This window comes from Wyeomyia smithii, chromosome 1 (genome assembly GCF_029784165.1).
Source record: "Wyeomyia smithii strain HCP4-BCI-WySm-NY-G18 chromosome 1, ASM2978416v1, whole genome shotgun sequence".
Taxonomy (NCBI): Eukaryota; Metazoa; Arthropoda; class Insecta; order Diptera; family Culicidae; genus Wyeomyia; species Wyeomyia smithii.
Window position 1 is genome coordinate 146446522 of NC_073694.1, and position 23352 is coordinate 146469873.

A 23352-nucleotide genomic window follows, 5' to 3' on the forward strand; every position below is an offset into this window, starting at 1 on the left:
GTAAACACAAACTGTTGTTATGTCTTTGAGTATCGCTTACACTCTTGTTATTACATTAAACAGATTTCAAATAAGCTAATCTAACGTCGAGATAAACCTATTTTAATATCGTAGGGGAATTGGGGCAAAATTGATATGTTGCTGATATTTTACGTGGATCAGACACTTATCAATCGATTCCTGAGACTTTTTTACTCAATATAAGACATAATTTAACTACCACTTACAGATATTATCATTAATGCTCAGACATACTCGATATTATTTTGCTTTGTGAAATATACTGAAACCAAGCCAAAACCGTTTTCGTAGAATCACCGTTTTCAGCTCAGTTTTTGTCCGATTTAAGATCTGTTTTTTTAAAGGTGGGTAGGAAAATGCTAATATGTGAATAAACTCTTAGAATTTTGGTATTTGTCTTAAAAACAAAATGGCGGCGAAAAAACATCAAAAATTTCCGATTTCTCAAAAATTCAAAATGGCACCATTGTTGCTCCTCAAGTTGAAATATGGTGAAACTCAGAGAAATAAGGTTTTGCATCGAAATACACAAAAAATTATATATAGAAACGAAGGCAGAAAAAAGTCAATTTTTGTTGCACTGTGTATTAATTGAAATAAAAAATTAAGTTACCCAAAGTTAACAGATGTTAGAAAAGTCTAGCTGATAACAATTTTTTATAAATGTTCGAGGTACATCCAAAATCGAACAGTTGACTAGTTTTGTTGAAGGTAAGGATTATTCTGGATGTTGGTTCAAAATATCCAAAAACATGGCGATAGAAAGGCGTTAAAATATTTTATCCAGCGCACAGTGGGGAATCGCTGGCCATCAGCCAAAAAAATTTTTTTTCGTTAGCTGTTTCATAATATTTTTCCTTTATTGCTATAACATTCAAGTGTCTAAATCCAAAATTTGGGCGCAATATCATAAAATCTGAATTTTTTATGACTTTTCAAAGCTTGGCGAACTGACGGTGTTTGTCTTTTTCTTGATAAAAAGTACATTACTTTGAAACGCTCTGTAGCTTCAATGATAGTTTGAATTTTTTTGACGTCAAAGGAAAAGTTGTTGTAAATATTGTGCAAAACAAACCCTTTTCATTAGATATTGTAAAATTTGGTCATAGTAGGCCTGACACTAGAAAAAATTAAAAAAAAACGTGATTTTTTGTAGAAAAGTAGCTAAAAAGTTTAGTTGCCGCAGTTTGCCACGGATGTGACTACATTCAAAATTTAGGTAAAAACGTAAGCTTTCAAATGCATACTGTCCGCTGCTGCGCAAAACTGCGTAAATTGTCACTTTAGTGAAAAAAGCGATAGTAGATTTTTTTAGTTTTTATTTTTGAAGTGAAATTTCATCCAGTAATAATTTTAATCATAACCATGATACCCCATTAATGAAAATTTATGATATCGTACTCAATCTGTAAGGATAAAATATAAATTTGGGCAAAAATCACAAAATTTATCAATGAAAAGTTATAAAATAAGTGTTAAACAAGAAAACAGTAAACAAATCTGAAATTTTAATTATCTCAAACTTTATCACTTTCTGCAAATTTAAAACAATACTAAAAACATTCAGCCCTTTTCCATTTATGATCATGAAATTCGTTAAACTGATTGAAGTGTCAAATATTAGCAGCAAATTCATACCATCAAACTCCGGCCAACAATAGCCCGTGCAAACAAAGAACAGTCGTCGCCCTCCGCATCTTTTCGTATTCATTTAGAACGTTGTGTCATTTCAGTGTCTTAGTTTTCAAATTCATAAATTCATTGAATTTTATTATGGAGTCTTCAACTTCAGCGGCACCGCCTAATTCAATGTCTAGTAAGTTGTCAATTCATGGTGTTATACATGTATTTTAATGTCCTCTTTCAACCATAGAAACCGGATTAGGAAGATAACATATAAATGAAACAATGAAATATCGAAAATTACTAGAAGAAATAAAAATTGCAGCGAAAGACATTTTTCCTGCTGATAAGTATGATGAACTTCAAATTTTCTGGAAACAATTCAACACGAGATTTAAGCGATCACAGCGGAAGATGATGATGCTGTTGATGATTTTTTCAATTTGTAATTAGTTTGTATTAATTATGTTGTTTTAGTTTATTAAAAAAATATATATATTTAGGCAAAATTTATTTAGTTCGAGGGGTCGTCCATAAATTACGTTTTTTTTTTTTCAATGGGAAGGACGCCCGGTGGCACTACTTGAGGTCAAAGATCATATAATTCTATAAAAAAGGAAAAAAGGGCCAAAAAATATTAAAATTGGCTTTCGTGCTTTATGGACGGCCCCAAACAAAAAATGGATGCCAAATTCGTGTTCAGCGCCCCAAAATTATGTAAATACCAAGTTTTTGTCGCATTTATCGACACTTTTTTTGCTTGGCCAGCCTTTGTATGGAGTCGCCCCACTGTGCAGCGGTCTGTGTTGAATTCGACCAGAAGCATTCAGAGAAAACTTGCTTAGAAGAGCCGAGCAGCCGATTTCACAAAGAATAACTTTAGCAGCAGCCTGAATTTTTTTCTACGTTCCAGAGAAGCAATTCCTAATAGATTACAACGGTGTTCATAAGGAGGAAGATTCAGCCTGTCTGTCCTAGGAAGTCTACGAAGTGCGAAACGGACGAAACGCTTTTGCAGCCTCTCAATCCTATCAATCCAAGTTGTCTGGTATGGCGCCCACACTACAGCTGACGACTCTACAATCGATCTTACTAACACACAGTGGTTCGCCCATAGGGCAAAAATACAAAAAAAAGTTTTTTTTTGGTTATTATTGATTCAATGGATCAGTTATGAACCTGAGAATGAAGGAAAGCTGTTTTCCTTGGCCTATTTTATGAACAGTTTACTTTTGAGCACGAAATAAGTGAAGGTGTTCGGCAATTGCAAAATCAGTTCGAGCAGACGTGTTTTTTTACATTGTGTACATATCCGTTGGAGAACAAATTCAATTGCTTCATTTGCTAATTTTCTTAATAAGCCTTCATAAAACAGGTATGTTTTACTATTGCGGTGTTGTTTGGATAGGTATGTGCTAAACTGAAATTATAATTAATCGTAAGAGTAGTAATAAAGTCAGAGAGCTCCACTCATATTTGAATTCATGTAAACTTTTAAATGTGTTCCGCGCGAGATACTGTCACCAAATTACCACCAATTGAAAGATTTAGGACTTAGAAAAGATTTGCTAAAGGTTCCAGCTGCAAGTATTTGCATCTTAGTAGATGGCAAGCGACTAAAGATGGCTACTTTTTCGTTTGAATTTAATAGTTTTTACATAGTTTCTTAGAAGGGTTATGGTACATTCAGCTCAAATTTACAAATTTGTTCTTAAACATTTGTCTATATTCGAGTTTTGATATTTGGTGTTGGAATACGGGAGGTTCCTGAGAAAATATCAAATTTGTTTGAAGTTTTTCCAAAAGAATAACGTACAAGAAGAAAAATAAAGTTTGATCGCTTTGAGGGTTCACTTAACGAAACCAGATTGTGCTTGAATTTTGCATAAGGACTTTTTGCGGAAGGCAAAACTTTTGAAAGCTGCCGTATTTTAAAATTCAACGGTCAAACTTTTCCCTATATTCGATTGGAACCCTATTATGCATGCATAATGCATTGTCAACAAGTTGGATGATGGGTATTCCAGAAAAGTTTGTTATAATCGAAAAACACCTAATTCTATCGATTTCAGTAGTTTTCATGAGCAATACTGTACAAAAATGATTTATGACCGCCCTTGCCATACAATTCGAACCACTGTGTAACGTCGAATATAACGATATCAGGCAATGAACATTAGTGAAACCTTTAAACACCTTCATAAGATATCCTAGCTGATGACTTGCACGGTCAATAATATTGGCTCGATGCAGCCAAAAAGTCAATTTATCATTAAATAGTATCCCAAGGTCATTAATTTCATTGACACGAGCTAGAAATGTACGTCCGATTGAATAAGTAGTTTTTACGGGATTACTACATCGATGAAATGAAATCACGGCACATTTCTGGACACTAATTAATAGATTTTTTTGAAATCAACCCTCAAAAATTTTTAACTGTTTTTGCAGCTTTTGCGGTCGGAAAATCTGTCAATGACCATAAAAATCTATAAATCGTCAGCATAGAACAGCTTACATCCTCTTCCAAGACGGGCTGCGATATCATTCATAAACGAAGCGAGAATAAGCGGTCCAGGATTACTCCCTTGAGGAACGCAAGAGGCGTTTGTAAATCGTCGGGATGTGTAGGATTGAAGTTTGACACTTAGGCTTTTATTACTTAGGTACGATTGCAACCGTTTAACCAGGTCGGCTGAGACACCCATTCTAGCGAGTTTGTGGAGTCGATGTGGACTGAGTCAATTTTATCAAATGCAGCTTTCAAGTCTGGGTATACAGCATCCACCTGCTTCCCGTTTTCAATATTAGCGATACAGTCCGAGGTGAAACAAAGCAAGGTAGTTGTCACAGAACGACCAGGATAAAAACCGTGTTGATCACTAGAGATGATGCTTTTTGTGTAAACAGCAGAATCATTTCAAATAATTTCGAGCAGGCGCTTAGTGATGTTATACCTCGATAGTTACAAATATCTTGACTCTTTCTTCTTTTATGTATCGGAGAAATATGCGAGTTTTTCCAAAGAGCTGGGAATTTCCCTTGTCGTAAATACCAATTAAATATTTTTCCTAGTTGATCGGCAGATCACCTATGTATTTTTTTAAAACGACAGTAGGCATAAGATTTCAAATTTCTACTTCAGCATCTTTTATATTTTACTGAATTTGATATATTCATTTTTGAGGAAAATCCTGAACTAATGGTAAAACACTGAGAAGAAAAATAGATTATCATATCTGAATCGATAGCTAGTAACTGCAATACAACAACAAAACAAGCCAATTTGATGAAGGTAAAATTGTTTTACTTTGCTCTAAAAAATAGGTTTCAGATTTCACCAAGCGCCAAGCAGTAAACTGCTTCAAATTAAATAAAAGATGCATTCTAAAGATTTTGTTGAGTAGACGATCTCTGTTGAGCACAGCCTTCACTCAGATATATCTGAACAATTTAGAAAATGTGTAATATATATTTATATTTAAATAGACAATAACTAATGAGATACACGATATATTCACATGGAATCATAACTCATCATGTGCGATATACTTAGATCAAAAGTCATTGAACGTGCAAACAACACCCACGGTTCTAAGAACTTGAATCACACATCATAATCTCACTTGAACTCACTTAACCTGTTTGTTTAAGTTAGACGATCAGAAAAAAATACCAAAGACAACGAGAATATTGTCACTAGGGTTACAGCAGACAAACGAAGAAACGATAAATTTTCATCGCCATGCCCTTTCACAGTCTTTGCGTCACATTCTTCAACTTGACTCAGCATTCCCATTCGCCACTGTGTTAATCATATTTTATTTCGAACGTACCGTATTCATAGCAGATGCCATATTCTGTCACTAATCAACAAATAATAACGCAGAGTTCATGATTAATTTAAAAACTCAACAATTCGAGAAAGGGGTTTGTTGGCTTCTTTTGCTTTTCACCGAACCGGCAAAGTTAAATAGGTATATTATAAATATAGAACTTATATAGTTTATCGCCACACACTTCCACAGTCATAACAAAGTTACCAAGGAAACGAAGTTCAGTTCCAGGGCGAAACTTACGCCGACTAGCGGGGCATCTTTACCCAAGTAACACACGTTGGTATTGAATAGTTGACGTTACCTATTTCATGACATCAATATCACCAGAAAGCGCAAAACATGAAGGCTAGTAGAACAAGTACCGATAACTGCATGAAAGCAAGCCAACTTGATATAATTAAGTGGCAAAATAAATCTCGAGTACTAATACGGCAATGCGCAAATCTGTTGCTATGACAACTGTTAACCAGCGCATGCGCAAATGTGTAATGTCTGCGCAGTGCAACTAGATCGGCAATTTCTTTTTTCAGTGGCAGTTTTAATTGATTATAAAATGATGACAAGAAATAATATTCAACCATTCAAAAAGAGTTGTTTCTTTCGCTTGAATATTGAAATTGTTTTCGCATAGTTTCAACGTTATCTGAATATAAAATCTAACAAAACTAGAAAACGTTGTTAGATATACAATAACAAAAATCTAAAGTGATATTGGCTACACTGCAAGGGTTTTGTTTATCTTTTGATGGCGCGTCAAAACCGCTCCGAATAAATATAGAAATCGTTCATATAATTTCAATAATAATTTGATCAAGTAATTTTAAGTTAGGTGTTAAATGCTACGACTACTGTACTAAGGAAAAGCATTTTACAGGTACGTAGTGTTGTTATTAGATTGTGTAATGTCTTACGAAAAGACCAAGTGATAGTGATTGTCATTCTTGAACTCATGTTATTGAAAACATCTCCAAAACCAGAAAAAACGAGCTTGTTTTCGAAATGCGGTTGTATTACTGATGAAAAACAACTTCGAAAACAATATAATGACACAAGTTTTCAATTGCGCTTGTAGTACACTTATATGACTACTTTCGTTGTTACTTATTTTCTAACATGTTTTGTGTGTTACTTGGGTAGTTTCTTTTCATTACCTCCAGGAAAGTTGCTCACACCATATCGCCACCACACACACCCACACTTCAGTTGCTTCGGTTGCTTCGCACCAGTTGCAGCAGCACCAGCAGCACTGATCAAACGGCAAAGCAAGCGAGAAAAGAATTTAATTTATTACTTTTGAAATACATTTCACGATTTGTTTGAATTCTTGCTGCACCAGCGGAACGAAGACACACCGTCCCTAGGAATTTTTCGGCAATACATTACGCGACGCAATGGTTTAAGTCATGGACTAATCGTTAAAAAAAATAGATGACTGATTGTCAGACAATGAATGATTCACACGGTTTACTGTTATATCAGTAGGCATTATCTATGAGGAAAGTGATGTGATAGAACAAAAACCATTGCATGTTAAATAATAATGAAATCATTTTGAAAATTTATTCCCAAACGACATTAGGTGACTGTTAGTCAAGGGATTACCCACCATTATCGCGTGAGCGCTCGCTCAAATCAGCCATGAACGTTTGTCCTTCGAAAAGAGTGCATCTGCAAAAACCTTCAATCACGAGATGGGAGCAACGAAACTCGTTGTCAAGCGCTCTCTGGCTCTACTCCTGCATACCTTTCATCGTCCATACACTTGTAACGTCCATAACAGCTGCTGTCGTGCATGTCTAATTTAGCCACGGTTCACGGAACTATAGGCCAGTTGTGATCCATTTCTACATCCTCCCCATAATTACCGATGCGCGCTGTACGCTGAAGCTTATGTTGCTGCTGCTGTTTCGAATGCTGTTGTACGCTAGTGCCCCACACACAGGGGCAAACTCCACCCAGGGGCAGCATCACTCGCATTGAGTGGTCAACGAACTAGTTTTGAAGAGCCGGTGATTATTCGGGCTTCCGGATGGGTGTGTATGTGAAGGTTGAACAATCCGCTTTTCACATCATCATTGCGATCGCGTCGATTGATGTGAAGCGGAATTGTGTATGTACATTTGCTGCTGGTGGATTGTTAAGTAACGTGCTTTCAATTGATGGAAATAATGCCAACCATAGTTCAGCAGGCCCTTGCATATGGAATGAGAAGGAGGTTGTAGAAATACTGCAGGGTAACCGGTGGGTCGATCAATATAATAGTCGTAATCCGAGGTAACAAATCTGTAGCTACTTGATCTTACTATTCAGTGCATTGACAAAGTCTATATCGATTTGAACTTTCACCGCTCAGCTCAATCAAACTTTTAAATTGCAAGATTGCATTCTTAGTTATATTGCTGAGTCTTTTTCGAAATTTTGCCTTTGTGTTGTTATATCGGGATGATACCGACTCTACGGTTGTAGAGGAATGAGGCATGGTGAGGATATTGCAAACAAGACTTCAAAGTGGTGCAAATGCATGCAAACCGCCAATTATTTTCAAACATGCGGTTTTGTCTCCAGTTTTCTGCAACAGTGATTTCGTACTGGAGCAATTTTACTTGAAAGGCATGGAATTCGTTCTCTAACTCTCCATCGTTAAACCAAGAAAACCTAGTCATGTTGATTCTCGGCAAATTAGAAAAGTTTACAGGATTCAACTTCCAACCGCTTCCGCATCTATAGGTTTCCATGTCAGATGACCACTTGCGAACGGCTCTCAGTATTTTCCACAGGTGGAGAAATTTTTTAAATGCAACAGTATTTTTTTAAAAGGGGGAATGCAGGAACTATAATTGTTAGTACCGTCAGTCGAGGTTAGATTTTGCCAGTGGGGGTGAGATTAAGCCATCCAACCTGTGACTTGTCAGTCATATCTCCCGGGTCAGAAGATTAGTCTTTCTTGGTTAGGTATACGAGGAAACCAAGAAAGATTGGTGTTGTGTTAGCCATGTAATGGCTGACAAACAATGGGTTTGTATGGCACAATCTCATTTTTTTTTCATATTATTTTTATACGTACACGACAAAAACCGAACAGCGTAATCTAATCCAATTAATCCAATTTTTCAAAAAGACGTGCAAATTAGTATAACATGTAAAATCCTACGCGAACGAATAGAACAGTTTTTCAGTGAAACTAAGAACCATATCTGCAACAACAGTGACTTTTTTTTTTCAATTTAAACATAGACAATAACATGACAACAAAACGTAGAGTCAATGTAAGTAACGAAATAATTATAACTTGAAGAAAAAACCACACCTTTGTACGTACACTATATTACAGACTCCTTGATAAAGACAAAATAAATTGTCGAAACGTTGGAGAAGAAGTAGCGACACTTTCGTTTTCCCAATGCTTGCTAACTGATGAGCCGAAAATCCCTAATACATTATACAAACATAATCTGAATTCAAAGCAATCGTGTGTGTAAGATTTTTATATTTTAAAATTGTTTGTTTTTTTTTAGAAATTAATTAGACCAGAAAAAGAGTTTATTTTGTTTTGCTAACTCGCCATTTGGTTGTTGAAGATAGAACCTGGAGAGACTCATTCAATTTCTGGTCGCAAAGTGTGCATCGTTTCTCATTTTTATTTTCTAGAGTTACAAAAGGTTACAATTCACAATAATTCACAGAGTCATACTGTCTAGTCTAGTCTAGTCTACACTAACACAGCCAGTACTTGAAAGGATCCTGGAAAATGATATCCACCATTTAAAAAAATGATTTCTATACATTTTTCTTGTCAACGGCCAGGCCTGCTGTGTAGCGCAATATAATACAATATAATCTAAGATCGGGGACAATCCGTACCAACCGATCCGTATGTAAGAAGTAATATACCTCATTCGTTGGGAGTGATAAAGCTAAGAAAGTACACTCCTTTGTTGACCAATCTCCTGGGATGGAACATAGGTATTTCCTCCTTATGTTCGGGTTTCGAAACCAAGGATATAGCGCCTTTACTCGCTTCAACTGTTACGGTTGGAACTTGAGTACTAACTGTAGTCCTAGCCTTTTTAGCTTATGGTTATAGCACCATTACTCGCTCTCTGAAAGAAATATGGATTAGTAAACAGCAAAAAAAAAACGCCTAAGATACAAACAAAGTTTGATCGATTAGTTATAACCAAAAATGATCAAAAGAAGTGCTGTTTTAAACAAGGAATTTCTCCAGAAGAGAATCAGGACTTACTTACAGAGATTGTCAAAAACAGATAAACTTCTCCTTGAGCGTCTGAATAGAATGGAATTGAATATTGAGAATATGTTATGTTTCCATTCAATTCTACTACTTGGTAGTAGAATTAAAAGGAAACATAACCCATTCTCATTGTCAAAAATAGTTTTAAATTAATGGAAAGTAATCTATACATATAAAAATGGGGTTCTGTCTGTCTGATCCTGAGTCTACAGACTTGGAAACGACTAAACCGATCGGCGTGAAAATTGGTATGCAGGGGTTTCTGGAGCCGGGAAAGGCTTTTATGATAGTTTGAAATTTCTTCCTCTTCTGGAAGGCACGACTACCATACAAATGAAACACAAATTTCTACATAACTCGAGAACCAATGGAACCAAATCCGGCATGTGAATGTATAACGAAGCAAGAAATATTCCTATGGTAGTCTGACACTCCTCCCTGCTCTGAAAAAGGGGGTTCCCATACAAACGAAACACAAATTTCTGCATAGGAACTAATCAAGCAATTGGAAGTTTGGCGTTAGGTGGTCTATGGAAGCAAACAAGATTCCTATGGTAGTTCGACACCGCTTCCTACTCTGGAAAGGGGAACTCCCATACAAAAGAAACACAAACTTCCGCATGACTGGAAAACTAATCAAGCAAATGAAGCCAACATTCACGGTGAATATTTTTATGCTCACCGCGAATATCGGCTGAACGTCCCACCGAACACGGGCTCTCACACTCCAGGCATAAGAGTTAGAGCACTGCTTTCTTTTTTTCTGGACTATCGTCAGCCCGATCAAAACGGTTACAGTATAATTAAATAAAATTGTTTATGTGTATTACAATTGTCCAAAAGCTAGGAAAGTCACAAAACAAAAGCATAGAACTAAGTGAAATGTCCGTAACTGACCAGTTAGGGCATGGTAGGTGATAAGATCGAATACTTGTCAAGAGTGATATTAAATTTTCAAACTCTTTTTAAACTATATTGTAAAACTGCCTATTTTGTTCTGTAAGAGTGTCATGCATTCATAGCTCATTTTTCAAAAGCCAAACTAATCATAAAACGACCCCAACAAAAATCATCAGATTGAATTTAAGATCGTAGTGTTTTATTAATCAATCTGCATAGCAGGCAACCCCGGGTTACTGATCTACACCAAATAAGAACAAAAAAAAAAATTTGTTGCTACGTTTTTAGCCCCCTCGTGGTACGGAGAGGAAGAATTATTCATGTACTAGATTCTCTGCCGACTCGAAAAAACCACGTACCAGAGACATGGAAACAAGCAGCCAACGTATTATTTCTTATTCACCGAAAACCACTCGAATAGCGCCAACACACATACTATCGAACAATTAAATCAAGCAATCGAACGAAAAAAAACAACATCGATAACATCAGATTTGTACACAAAAGCGTCCATCGCGAATGAAACTTTGAACTGATTTTTAAGTACTAGAGAAAAAATATACTTAGCTTATTAACAGAAATATGCATTAAGGAAATTCTATGATAACAATAATCCGGCAAAAGATTTTTTCTGCTTTGTCTGTATCCTGTGAGCTCTGTTCTCTTCTGACAGTTATTTTCCCGTTTCTTTTCACGCCGGGCAAACGCCAGCGAAGCCATTTTTTTCTCCACAAAATGCACATTCGAGAATAATCAGGGCCAATTATCGTATTTAACACCAATTTTTCATGTTTATTTCACTGTTTTCACTCGCAATAATTCAGGAAACTTAGCGATTAGAAACGCGTTGCTCGCTACTCCCAGGAATCATCACTGACCAGAGAAACAAAAATGACCGCACCAAACTTTGTTTCTTTATTTTATGATCTTGATTAACCACAACAACGTTTCCTGTAGGTCAGGAACAAACTAAACAATCCGCCAATGAAAATGGAATTTATACCACTTTTTTTCGAAAATTTTTTTAATATCCCAACTGACAGAAAAAAAACCCGTCCGTTCGCGTTCATGGTTTACTCCGATCTTCACAATAATTCACAGAGTCATACTGTGATTAAAAAAATATGCTTTCGAAATTGAAAGAGCGTTGAAAGTACGTTAAATAAAAATATTTCGGCTGCCTGCTAATTATTTTAAGTTTTGAGAGAATAAAGCACAAGAATTGAATATTTTCTATACCGATTAACTTTTTGGGATATAGAAACTTCAACCACGCAGATCATATACACTTTTGCTATTTATAATTTTGTTTTCTCGAGAACATGAGTAAATATAGCTCTAAAAGATCATTAGTTTACTTAAAAGTCAAGCACTAATGCCGGTAATCATACTCGTGTCTATTTTTCGGTAAAAATATCGCCTGCTTGATTTTTCTGCAAACTGAAAACCGGTTAGACAATATGTTAAACCTTAAGTCTATTTTCGAATCTTTTGCTGAAATATATTGACACAAAACGGTTAATAAACCGTTTCACCCACAAGGCCACAAACTATAAATTGTGCCCTCAAGTTTCCCCGAATATCAATTCTATGCATGGCACAGCTGTAGTGCTCACCTTGGAATGCAGTTTGACGGTGTGCGATCCACTTCCCAAGCAGCAAACAATTTCATTGGAACTGGCTTAGTCATTGCCATCTTTTCAAATTTGGTCACTTTGTCGGTCATTTTGCAAGCCGGTTCCGCGAGCTTCTCCTCGGTTTAGCGATAAAGAAAATGTGCCTGTCGGTGTAGGTATATAGTTATATCCTGCCCGTTTCCTATTCAAATATTAGCACTGCACAATCACACGGTAGCCGACGAACGATGGAGCCCGAGCACTATGGCAACGAGCATATACTGCTCTTGTATTGTATTTTCGCTGTAAACTGCGGCTTTGGCCGGGTTGCCCAGTTACTCCCAGCAGATTCCACTTTCCGGTTGAATCGATTCAACACAAGAATGAGACTTTATGGGCGTGAACTACAACATTTCAGCATTTTGCAAAAACAAATAACACAGTTCCGAAGCGAATGGTAATTCTTCGTGATCTCCAAACTTCAATTTTTTTTTTTTCAATCAAAGTATGTATACCATATATAATCAAAAGCTAACTGTGGCGCAATTTATTTTCACTCTCTCCTATTACACCATTTTTCTACTTTTGCTTTTTTCAACCGTAATTCGATTCAACTTCAAGCCACATATACGCTCTTATCACCATAACTTAAGATACACCTCGAACCAATATTTTCTCTTTTTTCCAGACTTTTTGATCAAACTTCATTTTCACTACTACGGTGCATTTCGATGACAGAGGCCAGCTTCTTCTTGTTTGTCACCCATATATCTTTGCCCACAAGCAATGAAAAATATCAAACTGCTTCAAAACTCACAATCTTTAGCACACAAACAGCACTGAACATTGAATCATTGCTTTAACTTTTAATCGAAGCAAAACATTGTACAGAAAACGCTTTTTTAATGCCTTTGAACCGCACACAAAAATTGGTTTGCAAAAAGATTCCAATCACAGTTTGGGCGCTCCCCGTCGAAAAAACACATCCGTACACAAAGAAAATTTGTCTACTTATGAATGAATGAACGAGGAACTGTCAGTCGTGTTAGCGGTGGATATGCTTTGACGGCAGAGAGATTTGGAAGCCTGCTTACACTTGCACAAATTGCCTTTAAGAATTGTCAAAAAGAGTATGAAAATAAAAGTAAAACTATATCGCTCTCTTTTTTTCTCACATCTAACCGCAGGAAAACATCAGCAACGCAAATAGATAACTCCGACAAAATAGGAAAAGGAAAATCCAGGTCTCTGTCAAGACTACGAGATATTTAGAGGGAGAGAGGGAGATCCAATCACAAAGGGCAATGTTGATTGATTTTTTCATTCGACTTGCTTTCCCCATTGTTAACAATGAAATCCTGAGGAATAATGAATTGGGTTGTTCAGCTATATCAGCTTTTTGTACCATCTGAAAGAACTGCATTTTCTAAGCTGAACAAGATTTTCAACAATTTTCTATCGTTGTTCTTCGATTTTTAAATCACGAGTCAAAACTTCTCGAAATCGCAACAATGAGAGTTCGCCCATATACCAACTGTCATTGTAGCGATTTAAAGCGATTTTTTATTTTTCATTTAAAAATCGAAGGACAATGATTTTTTTTTAATCACGTTTTGCTCAGAAAATTACACAACAAAATTAAACAACCCAATTGCATCGCAAAATTTTGTAAAAATGTTGGAGGTGTGAATCCTTAAGCCTGTAGTACACTCTTTGTCTAATGGTCAAATTTTTGACCTTCTGACATAATGGTCAAATTTATTTGACATCATGGCTGTTGTTTGCCCGTGTTTGCCCCATGTTAAAATTGGAGAGTGACAAATAATTATCTTTGACCATCTTTATCTGTCAAAAAGTGACAAATATTTGACGCTCGGTCAAAGAGTGTACTACAGGCTTTAGGCCAAAAACATACTGACGCGTCCTGCGCTGCGGAGATGGTTCGTTTCGCCGTGGGTGGCGCTAAGAAGAGCTGTACATTAACCCACGGCTAGGCGAACCATCTCCGCAACGCAGAATGCACCAGTATGTTTGAGTTTGAGTTTTGATAGGTAATTTTGCTCTAAACTTTCTAATCGCCCGAATTATAATGTTGATGTTGTTTCAACGAGCGTTATGTGGGTGGTTTGGGGTTTTCTTTTAAAATTTCATTCATAAATTAAGCTCTGACATATCCTGCAAAATGGTTTTTTCTACTCATTGTCAGGCACCTGAAAAAAATGTCGGAGTAAGTAAACCAACTTCAGTGATACCAGATGTGCAGATTTGTCTACCAAACGCAGATTTTTGGAGTCCGTGTGCAGATTTTTATTATTTTGCAAGTTTTTCATAGTTACTGCAGTTTTTTGTCAGAGTTTTTATTTTTATCAAATTGTGTGAGGATTTTTACAGACTTTTGTCAACGCGAGCGATTTTTTTTTCAGATTTCAAGCAAATATTTCTGGTTTTTCGAGCAGTTGCACACATTTTTCATTTCATCATTTAAACAAGGGGTGTTCAAAATATTTGGTACGAGGTGTAGTCACTTTTTTTCCTTACAGGTGAATATTAACCAAAAGGTTGTGAATATAAAATAGGTAAACTAAACCATTTTTCCAGTCAATTTTTTATTTTTAAATATTTTTCATGTGACGTCACACAACGTAATCCCCCCTCCCCCCTACGTCACAAATCGTCACGATTTCCGCAACCCCCTACTTCGAGGTCTGGTCTGCAAATCCTAATGAGGTAAGGGGCCATCCACATACAACGTGGACAGATTTATAACGATTTTGACCCCCCTCCTCCCCCTCCGTGGACAACTGCCCATATAAATTCTAAAAAAATTGTATGCGCCGTGGACATTAGCCTCCCCCCCCCCCGCAAAGCTGTCCACGTGGTATGTGGATGGCCCCTAATACATTTCATACGAAATTCAGCAGTGCCAAATTGGGAGAAGGGTGCGATATGACGAGGACGATCACTCCTATCAATAGTGAATTGTCTGCCACAAGTACCTAGACTATACCACAAAGGATTAATACAATGGTTGCAGTGGTCCAAATCTTACAAAAAAAACACTCTTCACCCTGCATGCGTGACGTACTTTACGGATGTCGCCTTACTGATGTTTAATGAAATTAACCCATTATGGACCGGGTGTTCGGTTTTCCGAACAGTACTTTAGAAATTTTTCACGAATAACTGAGATAAGATAAAAACATTACGTCTTCTGTATGATAGCTGGGAATATTGGCTACAAAAAATGTACGGGACACCCCTCCCCAACCATCCCGTAGAGTGGCTAGGGTTTCGCGCAGATGTGTTCAAAAACAGATTTTTCAATACAACTTTTAAAACTGAAAAAAATAATTGGAAGCTATTGATATTGATATATTCTAGTTACTAATGGATGACCTTTATTTTGTACCTTTTATCAATACTCTAAGAGCATTACAACGCCCGTGACCCTTGATCGAAAATGACTGTTCGTTTTTCCGAACAGTGGTCCTATTGGTGCTGGATTGGTTTCGATTGGTTATTTTATAGTGCGTCAATTATTATTGTTTTATGTGGACTGAATCTGTATTGAAGCTATCGTAAGTATCAGTTTCATGTCTTTTGATTACTTTGCTCGAAGTATATCTATAGTGAATTCGATCTTCATGTTTAGAAATCAAGATGAATCGACGCCGCGCATTGACGATGCATGAAGTTTTTGCTATGCTGGAGGAAGAGAGTGATGATGAAGAAACTTTAGCTATTCAACGGGCATCTGAAGTAAATGTGGTATATATTCTCCCTCCCGTTGGTTTTAAGTTTTAGACAACACCTTCCAGCTAGAGCTCACGATGAAAAGTCAAGAAGATGCAGGAATTGTCACAAGCCCACAATATTCATCTACAAAAAATGTAATGTTCATGTACATCCCAAATGTTTTGAAGCTCTTGAACCACATAAATAATAAATTTCAATGAAATCATATGATTCAGGATTCATTGATTTGTTATCACACATAAGCCCACTGTTCGGAAAAACGAACAGTGAAATACTCGGTTGTGGAAAGTCGGAAAATTTTTTCTTCACCATTTTTTTCTTGATGAAAACAATACAAGCCTGTGTTGTAAAAATCACGTTAGAGAAAAATTAGGATCTAGGTCCGGTCCATAATGGGTTGAAGAAATCACACGCAACGACGAACAATCGGTATTACACTATTAGATGAGTTAATTAATTTACAAGAATTTAAATGATTTAATTAAACAAATATTTTAATTGGGTTGTTTAGCTTTTCACGGATTTCCGATTTTCATATTCGCGACTACGAAGCTCAAAAAGATTTCAAAGGCTGCTAAAAAAAGCCAAAATATTTCTTTCCTTTACTCTCTTCCGCGAAAAATCAAACAAATATCAGCAGCTTCGTACACGCAAAACATTTCCTTATTACCTTAGAAGCAATAGCGCAAAATTGCCTTTTAGGTAACAAACCTATTACTTAAAAGGCAATAAAATTATTCCACAGTCAAGTAACAACACATAATACAACAATATCGCACGCTAGCCTGGGGGCTAATGCGCTCTCGATCAGCTAGATTAGTTGAGAGAATTCGTTATCGATATTGTTTTCGGCACATTTTGCATGTTGTAGGATAAGTACAACGATACACCGTGCCCCAGTGCTGAGTCGAGAAAATTTCCAGCTCGAAAAGTTCCTTGACCTGATCGGGAATCGAACCCGATATCACAACCGTGCGGGAGAGCTAACCGACCGACATCGCTAACCACAGAACCACGGGGACCACGTAACAACACATACTGTCATATATTTAGCACGTGGTACGGGAGTACGACTATCTAATAATGGTCGTTTCAACCACATGCAAGATTTTTTCTGCCAAAAACTGCTGCCTTTTCATCTCAAGTAAAAAAAAATCACACACCGTCGCATATGTTGCACATTTTACAAGTTTCTTCAATCTCCAATTCATCCGGTGAGCGTGTATTAGTTCGCTCGTTGTATGCATACGAAGTAGAGAAAGAATATCACAAGAGCTGCCAAGCAGCATTTTCCCCGTCATAGAGTATGCAAACGTTAATGGTTTCAAAGACTTGAAATGCGTCTTTAAATGACATCACGATCTGTAAACTGCGTTAGAGAAAAACAAAAACATTCGCTTTCTTGCAAGCTATCCAAAACACATACTCATTGGTTCATGGAAACTCATTTGCACCTGTTTGAAAATACAAAACTCGTGCCCATCCAGAACAATATTCGCAACTTCGGCAACTCTGTTCAGACAGTATAACATATTTCCATTTCATGTAAACACTGGGGGACGAAACGAAAGTGTTTCTAATTAGACATTTGAGGTTGACGGGTGAGATTCTCATTATGTGTGGATGAAGGGGGCAAAAATGAATCTGATCGTTGCATTAATACAAATGCAGCGAGTGAAGTCTTGCTAATACATGCATTGCGGTGCTTGGCTGTATGTTCTCCAAACAAAACACATACAAGCGTGTGCCCGTCATAATTTTTGTTACTTTTCGGTTATTACTATTTGTGTATAATGCGCAGTCATAAGACACAATAAGTAATAAAAAAATTGCCCTAAAGTAATAAAATGTTCCCCGTTTGCGTTGGGTGTAGTCGCGAACATCATATGAAGGAGTGTGAGGTTTTTTTTTTAAATTTTTGTATCTTTATATCATTATCCTCCGATTTTTAAATAAAGAATAAAAATTCGCTCTAAATCGCTACAATGACAGTTGGTATATAAGCGAACTGCCATTGTAGCGATTTCGAGCAGTTTTAAATCGTGATTTAAAAAACGAAGGACAACGATAGATTTATTTTTAAATCAAGTTTTACTTAGAAAATGCAGATCTTTCAGATGACATAAAAAACTGATATAACTAAACAACCCAATTAACTGCTACTGCCAAAACGATAAGGTATTGATAAACATCACTAAATATCGAGGACAATCGATTAAACCTAAGGCCTCTGCCATGGTGAACGCGAACGCGAGCGATAAGGCGAGAAACTTGCCGTAGGTAAATGAACAGCCGTAAAGAGAGCTGTTTATTTACCTACGGCAAGTTTCTCGCCCCATCGCTCGCGTCCGCGTTCACCATGGCAGAGGCCTAAGGGGAGACAACTGGGTATAGATTTGCATCCATTTTGAGAACCACTCGCTGATTGGTTGAAATTGAAAACCCCGAGTACGTTAAAATTTTTCATCAGGCTTGCTGGCAGTGTTGCTGAACAACTTGTTTCGTTGTTTTGATTTTTTTTTTTTCGAGGGAATGTGCTATGAGTTATAACATCGAGTACCACATAGAAACGTCAAATCTGATGTTTTTGCTCTTTTCTGTTTTCTTGCTTGTGTTTGCTATAAATATAAAAATCTCGTCGTTCCTTTATTTTCGAACGTAAAGCTCATATATAAATTATAAAGAGTTTTTTACTCAGATTACATCACTTTATTGGATAATAACCAGATCCACTGTGTTTATTTGAGAAGCGCAAGGGCTAAGCCCCAACCGAGCCCCAACCGAAACAGCAAAGTAATGAAAACAATCCGACAGACATTGACGTTTTTGTATCAGGTTTGACGTTTTCGTATCAGGTTTGACGTTTTCGTATCTTCGATGTTATACTCTGTCAAATGTACAGCGAGGGATAGGAAAAGACATTCCCTCAGTTTTTTTTATGATGTCACATGTTATAATAAATTTTCAAGTGAACATTCAAAATAAAGTACAAAGCGTACAAATACGGGTGTGGTGAGAGATCCGACTTGGATCATCACTTATATCAATTACCAAAAGATTTAAAAGTGTGCAGGGAGAGAATACGGTTTTGCGTGAAGCATAAGAACAGCATACCGCTTCTCAATGTCGGAAGTAAAGAGTGTAGTGTAAACTTATTTCTACTTTGGAATTCGTTCTGGATTAAGTTTGGAACATACCTGTTGAGGCATGTTGCTTGTGCAGAGAGTACAATTCAGATGGTACAATGAATGAATCATAATCATTGATGGATGACACGTTTGATTTTAAGGGTATTGAAGATGCAGATTCTCCGGTAACTCTCAGGCGGTAAAACTATCGCCTCAGGAGGAATGGTACATAATGCTGATAAAAATCATTAAAAACATTCTAGTATTTTCCGAGTGAATGGCATCACTTACGAAAAATACAACAGAGGGATCATCGAGGTGAGTGGGTAAGAAGAGTAAGAAGCCAGATGTCTCCCCTTAGGGTTCACCTATAGACGTGTTTTACAACAGATCTCGCTGAACATGTGAAAAGGGCCCATGTGCCATATGCAGTGCTGAAAAAAATCACCACCTAGAAACTCCAACAGACTGATATCAAGGCAACCTTTACGTCAAATATCTCTTCTATACACAAAAATAAATTGTAACATGACAACGGTCTCTAGACAGATCAAACAATTGATTTTCGATGAACACATTTGTTTGTATTCATTCCTTAGTCAAAGTTCACTGTCGTTTGTATGATATCGAAACTGAAAATCATTTTCACCTTCACGGAACTGAAATTGAATACTACTGTTCGTAACCTGTACTGAATGTTCGAATTGCGTTGAACTTAGATGCAATAGGCAATGTCAACTACTAGATAGATATTCATAGATAAATAAATCATAAACAGACAACTGAATAAAAACAAATAAATATAAGTGACTGAATGCATGCATTATTATGATTATTAAATTATGTTTTCAAGAAAAATGTTTTCTGCACTGGTTTATCCCGAAGAGCAAAGCAAAGTTTAAATACTAACATTCCACTGTCGGAACTTGACCTTTTTTGAAAAAGACTTTGCAACCAACCGTTATATATACAAGACAATTTACTAGGCTAGTGCTATGATCCTACTGACAGTCTCTCCTGTAACGGGATTCGTGCGTATGATCTGCAAACGACTATCTTACATCTGCTCTAAACATATAAAAGCACAACAGCGATCATACCATTACAATTTATATTATTTGTTGAAATTCATCAACTAAGTCATTACGTTATTTTTATAAAATATTATTTATCATTTATTTAAGTTTTACCATATATCACAATTACAAGTCTGAATGCGACTCAATTTATTGAACACCATTGGTATTCAAAAATATTCAGGCTGCCTTTCAATATTAGATGTGCATGCATCGAAGACTTGGACAATTTTCTTTCGATATTTACAGCAAATAACATTTTGTTCATCAGTTGAGTCGTTCTGATTATTATTTCAGTAATGTGTGTCAAGTGTTAATATACTTGTGGAGCTTTTCACTAGATAATATTGCATAATTTTTATATAAATTAAAAATTCTTTCTCATATAGAAACAAACATAACATGGAACGGTAGACTGGTTTGGACAGATTATCTGAAAAATAAAAAAAAAAACAGGAAGAGTGGAGAAATTTAGTGATTTCTCAAACAATTAAGATTGTTTATTATCACTTACTCAATTACAACTTTGTCCTTACAGCCGTGCGTTTGTAGGATCCGTTCGAACACCTCCCGATACAGCTTCGCCAGAAGAATGTTTTCCAGCGTTTCTTTTACATTATGTCCTGTAACGTACGCTTTCCTAAAACACGGGTTTTGATGTTAAAGCACTTTTTTGCAACGTTCAAAACTTGTAACCAGTAAACATACCTGCACTACGCTTTATTGTTCTGATGTCACCATTATCACAAGAAAAGCTTCCACTATCGATACTCATTTTAGTTTTTTTTTAGAAACGGAATAAATATTTCTTAAAAACAATTCGAAAAAAGTCAGCACCGCCAAGCGAAATTGATTTTTTCATCTTTGAGTTTCATTTTCCCGGTTGCTACGTTTGAATTGATGGATGAACCGATCAGAAAATCTTCCGTTTCATTATCTCTCATATTGTATGTTCACTTTGAGACGCCGAGTAACGATGAACAATTTTGTTTATATCGTATATCAGGTAGTGAAACCAATGGTCATGGCAACATGTATCAACTACGCGCAGAAGTTGCAGAGTTTCATTGTTATGAAACTCAATTGATAATTTTAACCACTGGCCATATGTAAACAAGCCACAATTTCACGTTTTCCAATGAATACAAGCTTGATCTACCCGTACAAATAAGGTTGTTTGATTAAGAGTAAATTCTTTTATAAATAAAGCTTATTGGTAAGGGCAAATTTCGCTTGTATTAATCAAAAAAAAAAAAAAAAAACGAGAAAATTTGGCTTGTTTACATATGGCACATGGGCCCTTTTCACATGTTTGGCGAGAGACTAGGTTCACATCATGGGCCTATAAACGTCAACATTTTGCCTACCAATCATGAATTCATCACGGCGGTAATATTTCATTTCAAATGCTTACAAAACTTATCCTTTTCATTGAAAGTGCACATTGTACTTGTAAAATTTCGGATTACAAATCACTAAATCAGTACGCGTCTAGCTCCGAGCTCTAACCGTGGTAAACTTCACTTTATTCGTTCATATCGTTAGGGTTGTTCCAGACCTTAAGTACTTCAGGGGTGTGTAACAAGGTTTATATAAATGAAGGCCATCCTTCTCTGTCTTAAATTAGTATGTATTATTAATTTTGTAGTCTTTGAAATATGATGGAAGATTAACTTTTCTTCTTTCACGAGTCTGCAAACCCTCCGCTGTCTCGTTTTTTTTTTGGTTTAGGTGTTTTATCCTTCTCTAGGTCCGTTTCAGTTGTATCTCCAAGATCTGGCAGTTCTCTTTCAATCTTCGCGTAACTATCCCTGTTTTTGTTATCATCTTTGTCTGTGAAAAGCTTTTTTAAGTGAGCTACATTCCGATGAATAACCTCCCCACTTTCCTTCGATTTTATAGTCACGTCTGCACCACTACTAGCTACAACAAAATATTCTTCGGGGTCAAATGTTGTTGAGAGTTTGTTTTCTTTCTGTAAGCGCCTTGTCACAACGGTATCACCTTGAATTATGTCGCTATGTTTAGCCCTACGCCGATTTTCAGCGTATGATGCTCCTTTTGTCTTCTGCTCATGGTCTCGGTCACAGATCTCCTCCAATATTTTAGTCCCCTTGGTTAACAAGCCTGGCAGCTTGTCTTTCATTTTCCTGCCGAACATCAGTATTGATGGCGCAACTCCTGTCGTCGAATGTGGTGTAGAGTTGTGCATGAGTATGGATGTCCTCAGGTCCCATTGCCAATCCGCCCCTGTCGTTTCCTGACTAATCTTCAGCCTTTTCCCGATAGAGCGATTGCTCCTCTCGACCTCCCCATTTGCCTGGGACCAGTAGGGTGTTGTTCTTCTGTGTTAGATGCCGAACTGCTGACAAAAATCGTGTAGGTCACTGCTAATAAACTGCGGACCGTTATCGGTTTTAATGGACTCTGGCATACCAAAACGACAAAACGTTTCATGCAAAGCCTTGACCGTCAAATTTGCGGTAATTTGTTTCATAATTATTATTTCAGTGAAACGACTAAAATAGTCAATGATCACGAGCAGATTGTGGCCAGTAGGCAGCGGTCCTACAAAAGCAATCGCGAGATCAGCCCAGGCTTTTTTCGGAATTTTAGTGCGGTTCAAAGGTTCGGGAGGGTTAGGGATTGAAACCAAAATGCAGTTCTCACACTTTTTAACAAAGGATTCGATCTGTTTGTCCATCTGTGGCCACCACACCTTTTGACGAAGCCTTCTCTTCATGGCTACCATTCCCGGATGGGATTCGTGTGCTATTTCTAACAGTCGTGTCCTTAGTGTCTCTGGGATCACCAGCCGATCTCCCCTCAAAAGCAGGTTTCGAACACGGCACAATTCTGAGCTGTATGGCTTGAATTCTTTAGCCAACTCTTCCCAAATTCCAGTTTCCAAACCGTTTGAGCGCTTTGAAGAACTGTATCTTTCGAGGTCTTTTTTAGAACTTCTTCAAGTGATACGGCGCTGGGAAATCCGGATAACGCCAATTGCAATATGCAGTTTTCGTCCGACGATTTGAAAGTTACAGGATTGGTCACCGATAGTCGAGAGAGTGCGTCAGCCAGGTTGTTGGTTCCCGGTTTATACACCACGTCAAAATTGTATGTTTGGAGACGAAATACCCA

At 36.9% G+C, this 23352-nt stretch overlaps 2 protein-coding genes and 1 long non-coding RNA gene across 9 annotated transcripts in view; 1 reads left to right on the forward strand and 2 right to left on the reverse strand.

Moving 5' to 3' along the window:
- Positions 1 to 13274, reverse strand: part of LOC129734081 (phosphofurin acidic cluster sorting protein 2) — a 70438-nt gene extending 57164 nt beyond the window's left edge. For all 3 annotated transcript variants that reach the window (XM_055695806.1, XM_055695805.1, XM_055695804.1), the window contains exon 1: positions 12252 to 13274. In XM_055695806.1, coding sequence (XP_055551781.1) covers positions 12252 to 12361 — 110 coding nt within the window. In that variant the 5' untranslated portion in view covers positions 12362 to 13274. The remainder of the gene's footprint in view (positions 1 to 12251) is intronic.
- LOC129734082 (remodeling and spacing factor 1-like) overlaps positions 1 to 23352 on the forward strand; it is a 51222-nt gene that overhangs the window by 5502 nt on the left and 22368 nt on the right. The window contains exons 1-3 of one of the 3 annotated variants that reach the window (XM_055695809.1): positions 18944 to 19232; positions 19297 to 19334; positions 19399 to 19453. The exons of 1 other annotated variant lie outside the window; for it this stretch is intronic. The gene's annotated coding sequence lies outside the window, so the exon portion shown is untranslated. Of the gene's footprint in view, positions 1 to 18943; positions 19335 to 19398; positions 19454 to 23352 lie in introns of those variants that run through there. One more of the 3 variants, XM_055695808.1, reaches the window with a different exon arrangement.
- LOC129734086 (uncharacterized) lies at positions 20493 to 21831 on the reverse strand. 3 transcript variants are annotated; one of them, XR_008729774.1, is made up of 4 exons: positions 21626 to 21831; positions 20920 to 21252; positions 20726 to 20851; positions 20493 to 20644 (listed from the first exon to the last, which is right to left on the reverse strand). It is a non-coding gene; the product is annotated as an uncharacterized LOC129734086 (long non-coding RNA). The 3 variants fall into 3 exon arrangements; XR_008729773.1 differs by having other exon boundaries at positions 21579 to 21831; XR_008729775.1 differs by having other exon boundaries at positions 20920 to 21097; positions 21579 to 21830.